The 9,794-nt window shown below is 46.0% G+C and overlaps 1 protein-coding gene across 2 annotated transcripts in view; it reads left to right on the top strand.

Moving 5' to 3' along the window:
* Nucleotides 1-269: 269 nt before the first annotated feature.
* Nucleotides 270-9,794, top strand: part of TBC1D12 (TBC1 domain family member 12) — a 74,067-nt gene continuing 64,542 nt past the window's right edge. Inside the window, exon 1 of one of the 2 annotated variants that reach the window (XM_083149014.1) lies at nucleotides 270-1,028. In XM_083149014.1, coding sequence (XP_083005140.1) covers nucleotides 466-1,028 — 563 coding nt within the window. In that variant the 5' untranslated portion in view covers nucleotides 270-465. The remainder of the gene's footprint in view (nucleotides 1,029-9,794) is intronic. The other variant, XM_083149013.1, reaches the window with a different exon arrangement.

Genomic DNA, 9,794 nt, shown 5'->3' with positions numbered 1-9,794 from the left:
AGGTACTATGTAGGCGACCACCCAGAGGTACTATACACAGGGGATCAGATGTAAGCTGGTAATCACCCAGCTGTACTGTAAGCCAGGAATCAGCCAGGTGTACTATACGCAGCGGATCACCCAGGTGTAGTATGCACGGTAAACTCAACTGGGAAAAAGCTCTCTAAAAACTGGTCTTGCAGACTTGCAGAGGATAGATGGGAAAGGATGGATGTGCGGGAAAACTACATCTCCCAGAAGCCCGCTGTGCCGGCGATGCTCCTTGACGGCGTCATGTGACTGCGTTGCGCAGCAGGAACGTCTCCCAGGATCAGAGAGAGTCCTGGCAGGGGAGATACTTGTGTAGCGGGCTGTAACCGCCCTCACCACGGAGCGCATCACCGGGACCAGGCGGCGGCCGCTGCACCGCTCCCGGGGCCGGCCTGTCAGCAGCTGCTTAGGGCTGAGGGTGGCCGGGCGCAGCAAATGGTTGGGCCGGAGGATGCCGGCGGCCAGGGGAGTCCTCCTGCCTTCAACCGCTGCGGGGAGGACCTGACAGAGGAAGGGGAAGAAGCGGAGGAGGAGGCCGGGGACGGGAAATCGGTCCTCCAGCTGTACGGCGCCGGCTCAGGCATGAGGATGACCAACGGCGACCTGGACTACCTGCCCCAGCCCGCCCTCAAGCTGCCCAACGGCATAGCGAGCCCGGCCTGCGCCTGTCACCGGCAGTGCTGCTCCGCTGAACGCTCCCATAGGCCGGAGCCCCCGGACACCTCCCCGGCCGCCGCTCCTTCGGACAGTTCGTCCAGCTCCGATTCCTCCCCGGTCAGCGCACACACTGTGGCCGGCTACTTCGTGTCAGCCGAGGCCGATCGCTTCCGCTTCCTGGATGTTACCCTGAGCTCCCGCAACACGTTCGAGGTGAGCCGGCGGCAGAGCGCTCCAGATCACCTGGACGACGGGCTCGGCATTGCAGAAGGGGACCCGGGGCCGCAGGACCAAGGCGAGGAGAGACCCTGGCGGATAGGGATCGCCGACTTCTTTTCCAGGTGAGGTCTCCTCCCTCCCCTTCTCCAGGGTGACAGGGCGACAATCGGGATGGTATAGCCACTGCCATATTACACACACACACACACACACTGCCCAGGGCATACACTATACACACACAAACGTACTCCTATATACACACTGCCCAAGTTCTACCCCATGCTTGCCCACTTCCCATATAAACACTGCACATGTCGTGCTCTATATACACACACTGCAAAAGTCGCACAATGTGCCCCGCTGCCTTTATATACACACCGCCCAGGATGTACCCTACACACACACAATACTATATACACACAGCCCATGTCACCCTATGTGTGCCTACTTCCCATATACACACCATCCAAGTCATACTCTGTGTGCCCCCTGCCCATTTACACACCTGCCAAGTCATACTCTATGTGCGCCCACTGCCCGGGTCGTATTATATGGGCACACTCTCCTATATACACACTGCTCTGTGCATGCCCACTGCACATATACACCAAACAAGTTATACCCCATACACACCCACTGTCCAGGTCATACCCTATGCACACACAAGTACTCCTATATACACCTTGTTCAGGTCATAAACTAGGTGCACACATGTCTATATACACTATGCACAGTTAATACAGGCGGACTGACTTGAGCCTGGATCCATATGTGACCTGCGAGCCCTCAATTGCATACATCAGCTGCTTGCATTGTCATGTTTATTTTTTATCAGCATTCCTTCCCAACAAGCATTACATGCTATGTGTTTTTACAGATGTCATTCATTGATCAGATGTATCCATTTCATTCATTGCTAGATTAGGAATAACATGAAGCCCTACTGAAGGTTCGGAGGCTGCCCGATTTGGTTCCCATAGTATTTCATGTTGCCTATTGGTGTATATACCTTTTACTTAGATACTATTATTTATTTATCTATATCGTGTCACAAGGGTTTGTAAGTGCCCAATTACAGAGTACATAAACAGGTATGTAAAACAAGAACAGTGATTACAGTTAAAGAAAATAGAGGACAAGTACGGGGTCCATAAACATAGCTGCATCAGCAGATGTCACTGAAATAAGTGTCTTATACCCCTTTCAGACAGAAAACAAAATTACCGGGTGAAGCAGTTCTACCTGGTAATTTCGTGAATAACATGGGTCCTTTTTCTGTGTGAAAGGGTCAACCTGGGCCGTAAATCCCATGTCTCCGACCCTGGACTTTACCAGAGTCAAGGACACAGGATTTATGACCCGGGTTGACCCTTTCACATGGAAGAAATACTGTACCTGTGTTGTTCAGCAAATCACCGGGTAGAAATTTCCAACCCGGTAATTTGGTTCTTCTGCGTGAAGCGGGTGAGGCTGCTCTCTGCAAAATGACCCGGCATTTGAAATGCCGAGTATTTGCCGGGGTTTTCAGACTTTTCTGTCTGTAAGGGGTATAACTGAATGGGTTATTGGCAGGCCAATGAGTGTCTCTTCTCATTTTAGAAGGGTCCTCATAAAAAAAGATTGGATCTACTGAGCCAACAATCGAACCCTTGTAGTGAGCAGAGTTGGGTACTGGTAACGTGACAGAGTACATGATTGACCGAAGTCATCTGATCTAGGACCCATTACATGCTCCTAGAGAGCTGGCACTTGGAGATGTCACCTCCAGGCTCCAGCAGGGGGAACCTTGTCAGTAAACCAGATCCATCCTGTGGTTTAAACAAGGTCTCAAGGGACTGTGACACTGCTTGAAACACATGTTCAGAGACCCAGGTTTGCAGTGTAAAAGGAATATAGGTTGTACATCAGCTCCTAACTGTCATGTCACAGGCTGTGTTAGAAAAATGAAAGGTAGGGGCTGGTTGGTTGTTTATCACTCTACATTTTATAATTTTTCAATGCTTCGTACATCCCACCACTTATTGAACATTTGACCGTCATACAGGCTGTCGTGGTAGAGTAAAGCTGCCCATACATGCTGCTAAGTGTGCTGAGCCGATGTGTGCTTTGAGGTGCGCGCTCCCGCGCACCTCATCGCACAGTACAAAAAATATGTGCTTGCACATACTTTTTGTACTTAGGTTTCATCAAATTGCATCGCATTGCATGCACATGGAATGCAATGCAATGTGATCCCTGCTATTGCAGCCCGCATCGGGACGTGTATGGGCTGCTTTATGGTGATTTCACTGCCCGACTCATCACCTTGTGCATGATCTCATCATGAGACATCACTATAACTATATTATTTTGTAGCATTGACTCATCAGCAGTGATTTAGGACCTCATTCAGGTCCATTCGTATCTGGCTGCTCGTTCACACGGGGACCGATTGTGTGCTCATGCGCAGCCGCATTTCTGTGCATGTGCCGGGTGCGTGTGGCCACGGCGAACATACTGTTCGCCAGGTGCACGTGGTGGAGGATAGGTGCATGGGAACACCCTTGAAATGCTGGGTGTCCCCATGGAAATGACCCCATGATGTGGGTGCCGGGGGGCGGACAGCTGCCCGCCCACTTCCCAAATGTGCACGCATATCTAAGTGACCTGAGAGTCATATATATGCGTGCACTCACCACATCATTCGATGGTCGTCGCGTTGTGGGCGTTTCCCCCTGGCCTGCAAATTGATTTTTATGTTCAACATCCATTTGTGTGCCAGGCGAACAAACCAGGCATGTGGGGGGGTGGGGGTGGTGCGGGCGTACTGGTGTTTGCAGGGTGGCATCTGGGGGACTCGCAATGCTGCGATATCTCAAGCCTTGCAAATCAACCAGAATCACCCCCTTAGTGTAGACGAGCTCGGTAACATCAGCAGCAAGTTTCTTTTTTATTACTTTATAACTTAATTTCACCTATTGAATAATCACCTATAGTAAATTAATGTGTACTACGATCCAGTCATCGGCAGTACTAGATCATTTATTTTATAAAAGAAGTAATGTCTTGGCTGTCTCTGTTTCTCAGTGCTCAGAAATATATAATTATAATGCATTGAAAATTGTCACCTTATGCTTTTGTACAATTTATGGGTTGGCCAGATGACTTCATACGTGCTCATATGCCATTCATTAAGCTCCTTTACAATGTTCCTAGAGACTAACCGATGTCTGGTCAGTTTTGGATTAGGATGAGGCCATACACTATTTACATCAGTTTGTTTGGTTATGTTGAGCAATTAAAATGTTGTTTTATTGTTACATTTTGGCTTATTTAGAACATTCGTGCCGATTTCAGCATCCTCGGTGACTGTTACTTTCTTTTCTATTGGTCACTGGCCACCTAGGCTAATCTTTTCTATTCCTGTATCCTGGCATTACACAATTGTGTGACCGCTGGATTGTTAGATCTCTCCAATTTGGCAACTGACGTATGGAAGATTGGGTCTCTTACATGTCACTGTGTAGATATTTGGACACTTCCGGAACTTACAGACAGATATTACATCCTTTTGCATTGTGACCAGGAGTTGGAAATTATTTCTCAGTGATTGGTGTCATTCTGTATATGCTGCAATGAAATAAAAACATAGCACGGTCTATTCTCTATTATGCGATCTGAAGGAAAAAAATATAGATGGATAGATCACTGAACTGGTCCTTTTTATTAAGTTTATTTCACAACCTCGGATTGTTTTAATGTTTTGTTTACTATTGCACCATAAATTGGTAAACATTTATTTATTATGGCTTACACCATTATAGTATGCCACAACAAACACCTCTATTGTGCCAAATGAATTTGTCTAAATAGGTGAGTGAAAATTGCTTATGGTATGCTAGGTCGACATTCATTAGGTCGACAAATTATAGTCGACAGTCAGTAGGTTGAAATCACTGAATGGTCGACAGGGTCTAAAGATCGACACAAGCTTTAAGTTGACAGTCAAAAGGTCAAATTTTTCGTGTGTTTATTTTTTTTTTGTCCCGAATTTTAACACAGTCGACATGGACACTAAAAAGTGTACTGCATACTTCGGGCATGGTGCCTCGCTACGCTCGCCACACTGTTTTATTCTCCCACCATGCTGTAGTAGGCATGAAATACCGCCTGTCAGACCAAAGAAAACCTGAAAAACTTGTCGACTTTTTGACTGTTGATGTAGAGCTTGTGTCGACCTTTAGACCCTGTTGACCATGAGTATGTCTATCTACTGACTGTCGACCCAATGAATGTCGTCCTAGGGTCTGGATACCGTGACAATGGGCAAGCAAACATTTGTATTCGTCATAATGACCTGTAATGTTTTTTTTTTTTTTATAGGAAATCCAATTCAATTATTTCTTCTTGGCTTTAGCTCCAGTCTAAAGTGTCAGAAGCAATTCAGTTGTTTGTGCCGCTGCCTGGTACATATAAGCTCAGATTTTCCCTTGCGGGCTCCATAGGGATGAGCAGAAATGCCTTGCCTGTGCACCTAGTAGACTGCACAGGTTTAGCCACTTAATCCCCAATGCATTTGTGAAACCTCAGTGGCACTCGCACCCAATGACACAATCATTGAATAGCTCCGGCCACTTTAGATGGAAGCTATAGCAGAAAATAATAATAATATATGGCCTCAAACTGGCATCACAAATTTCTTTATTATTCAAGTTAAGTGGCCAGAGCAGAAGTTGTTTGCTATCCAAGACATCTTACATGCTCTGCTTGCATGGTCCTGTACACAGCCTTCTGGAAAAAGCCCTGGAGGGAATGGAGAAATGAACACAGCACCAGCTGTGACAGGAAAAAACATCGCAACTAGTGCATAAGATCAAAGAACGTGTGTTTAACTATTCTGCAGCCACATCGGTCCTCATGACATGGATAGTAGATTGGCATTCACTTTTTATGCCAAGAATTGTTCTCTTGAGGTAGAAGGAAGCGCTAGAGATAAAACATTGGGGCTGCGCTATGAAGTTGTAGAAGTTCTGCTGCTCTTATTCAGAGTATGAGCGCTCACGGAAGCAATTCAGCACTGACATTTTCTTTTATTAATGTGTGCAATTAATTGAGACCGTTTTTACTTCCATGACATAATGCAAGTCATAGGCATTATTATTTACAGACGTGGGAAGTATGTAAATAGAGCGCAAAATGGGTTACTTCCTGCTTTGATTTTTGCAGCTCTGCTTTTTCTGGATGTCCATAAATAGCCCAAGTAACATGGCTTTAGTTGCCGGCTGTGCACATATTTCTGGGTGTTATTTTGTCTTCCATGCTAGCAACATATATTGTGCCTATTATTACTCAGAAATGCAGAATACAACTGGTTTGATGGCAGCAGGTTTGAATGTAATACATAAGCCCTATTGTGTGTTTTGTTGCAAAAAAATTAAATAAGACCGTGTCTTATTATCGGTGAAACACAGTAGTAAATTTTTTCAAATTTTTTTTTAAACAAAAACACGCAAGCTTGATTACCTCCAGATGTCGCTTCGGACAAATATCACGACTAATGACAAATGATCCAATTAGCTGCAGTTTAGTTCAGTTGAAATTGGAACAGTGATCAGACAAAAACACATGGGATCTGGGCGGCTGATTATTGGGGTCTAGTTTTAAGGGCTGTCCCATGGACGGGCGTTAGTTTATGCTTATGCAATTCTTGTTTCACCTACCCTACCCAACCACAGCAGAGCAGAAGCTGCTGCAGCAGGCACAGCAAGTCTTCAACTATCCACCTACCCTACCCAACCACAGCAGAGCAGAAGCTGCTGCATCAGGCACAGCAAGTCTTCAACTATCCACCTACTCTTCCCAACCACAGCAGGGCAGGAGCTGCTGCAGCAGGCACAGCAAGTCTTCAACTATCCACCTACTCTTCCCAACCACAGCAGGGCAGGAGCTGCTGCAGCAGGCACAGCAAGTCTTCAACTATCCACCTACCCTTCCCAACCACAGCAGGGCAGGAGCTGCTGCAGCAGGCACAGCAAGTCTTCAACTATCCACCTACTCTTCCCAACCACAGCAGGGCAGGAGCTGCTGCAGTAGGCACAGCAAGTCTTCAACTATCCACCTACTCTTCCCAACCACAGCAGGGCAGGAGCTGCTGCAGCAGGCACAGCAAGTCTTCAACTATCCACCTACTCTTCCCAACCACAACAGGGCAGGAGCTGCTGCAGCAGATACAGATGATCCCAATGAATACAAAAACAATTAAGAGAAAAAATAACTGACTGGTAATCGATCTCGCATGGATTTCACACAGATATCTATAGCGTTTGATTCACAGACCACTCTGCCGATGAGTCGCTTATCAATATCAGTTTGTAAAGTGAAAATGTCTTTTATTTAACCCCTTCAGTGGTGTTTTTTTTTTGGGGGGGGGGGGGGGGGCGCTTTCCACTGGGCGAGGTTTTTTGGGGGGGAGCACTCCCTTTAAAAAAAAAAAAAAAACACCACTGCCTCCCTGGGTCCGGGCAGCGCCGCTGCACTGTCAATCAGCGGCTGCCCGGACCTGCGTCCCTGTCCCCGGCAGCCGGCTTGTCATGCGCCGGTGCCTTCAATACAAAACCCGGAGGGGAGGGGGGGAGAAGGCGCCGCAGAGGGGAATGCTGAAGCTGCCTGAGTTCAGTGATTGAACTCAGCAATGCTGCCCGGCTGTAAACAGTGACAATCCCGAGAATTTTCTGGGCTTGCCAGACTGGGCACTGAGGCACAGCCTGGAAAATTCTCAGGATTGCCACTGAAGGGGTTAATAGACCCTTATAGGCCTTTAAGGGTCCACTTAAGGAAGTCTGTTTGTGTTGTATTCAAAAATTCATAAGCTTTCCAACCGCATATCACAATGCATGAAAACACTGTTCCAGTTCTACTCACTTCAAAACAGTTTATGCATGGATAGCTGGGTATTAGAAATAATAATCTAAAAAAATAAACTTTGTGCACAAACCCAATTCTCCAAGACCTTGTTTTTCTCAGTTTAACATGGGAGTATCCGATTTCTTACCAGGAGCAGCTTATTTAAATAAGCACAATGTTGCGTAAACCATACAGAGGATCTCACTTTTTTTTTAGGGGCAAATAAGTTTTCTATGGTAGTGGTTGTGAAACTAGAAGTCCCATCAGACCCGGTCAGCTTCTGTGTATACAGAGTAATGGGTGAGATTTAATAGGATGAGAGATTCAGAAAGTGAGAGATTTGGTAAGAAATCTCCAGTTTTTTTAAAGCGGCAATCATTTACACTGCAAATCCAAACAAGTTTTGCAGTGTACACTTTGAAAAACTGGAGATTTCTTACCATATCTCTCACTTTCTGAATCTGTCATCCTATTAAATCTCACCCAGTGTTTCAGTATATCCTTTTGAAGGCATCGGCAATTATTATTTTTGTGATAAGTTTATATAAAAATAATTCTGCACTTGTTTCTCTTTCTTTCTATTTGTTTAAATACCTGCTGATTGAAATAAAAGGTGTTATACAAAGCCTATTTATAAATGTCATGTCTTGCACGCTTCCTTATCTCTGTGTAACATTCAATAGTTTTGTTTTTCAAGCTGCGCCAGACACTGCCATCCATCATCCATTACCCTGTAGCATCTGCTGCCAACTGCGTTGGTCTCTATGATAAGATCTATGGTGACTGGTACTAAATGGCTTTCTTGACTTATCTCTGTACCTTCACTGTAGGCTCATGTATGTGTCTTTTGGACAAATGGCACAAAATAATATTACCGATCAAAGTAGAGTACAAACATGTCAAGGTTTTATATAAATGAGCGATATGTCCCTGCCCAACTTTTAGATGAATAGGGTAAATAATCACTTGTGCAGTAAAAGAGCAGTGACCGTGTATGTAACATCTCAGTAGCCAGCATTATTCTTTTAGGCAGTAAGGGGATGGGTGAGCTGCAGGCCAGATGGAGCAGCTCACATTGGAGCTGCTCCTGGCTATTCTATTTGTAAAGTGCAACGGAATATGCTGCGCTATATAAGAAGCTGTTAATAAATAAATTCGCCAGGTCCCGCTAAGAGAAGGGGTCAAGCGCACACAAGATGCTTATGCACCACATTCCGCTGGCTACCCGCTGCTCCCCTGTCGCCTCCCGCAGCCCCCACTAACTGTCTGTCTCCCTGAAGCGGAGACGGGAAGGGAATCCGCTCCCCGCTGCTGTGCTGACGGGGACATGCGCGTGTCCCAGTCAGATAAAGCACCTGACTGCCAGCTCAGGGGATCTGGCAATTTCTCAGGCTTGCTGGGAGGTGCTCCATATGTATGTACCAGTTGCCTGTTTAAATACGAGTGTTGGTTATTTAATCCCACAAGTGATGCTGTCCATATCCTATTAAGTTTTCTGTGAACCGTTTTGGCTTCTGTGCATCTAGTGGGCATAAGAAAGAGGCACCAGAAAATGGTGACTAGCTCATCTTAACACCTCCTAACGTGGTTCCAAGCCAGGACAGACCTCATTTCAACTTTAGCTCCAACTCTGGTGTTTCCCAGGTTGGCACCATTCATACAACCAACAAGTTTAGTCTCTTCTGCCGAGACTTGGAGATGACATCTTCAAGAGCCAGGAAATCTGACTTTCCCCATGTTGTAAACAGGACAGTGGTCAGATGACCTGGAAAGGATACTGGCTCACTGGCTTTTTTATTTTTTATGAGACCCTTTCCCACTTGGCACTGATGCAGATGTTATCACTGGCAATAACCTGGATTTTCACGATAGTGTAACATGTTTTATCGCTGTCAGATTAGAGTATTATGTAACATTTATACCACTCATACACTGTGAGATGGGGTGCGCGCTTCTGCGCACATCCCATCTCACTGCACAGAAAGTCTGTGTTGCCCATGATTTTT

This window comes from Crinia signifera, chromosome 6, assembly GCF_055691185.1.
Source record: "Crinia signifera chromosome 6, ASM5569118v1, whole genome shotgun sequence".
NCBI classification, from domain to species: domain Eukaryota; kingdom Metazoa; phylum Chordata; class Amphibia; order Anura; family Myobatrachidae; genus Crinia; species Crinia signifera.
This window is presented reverse-complemented; position numbering and strand designations above follow the sequence as displayed.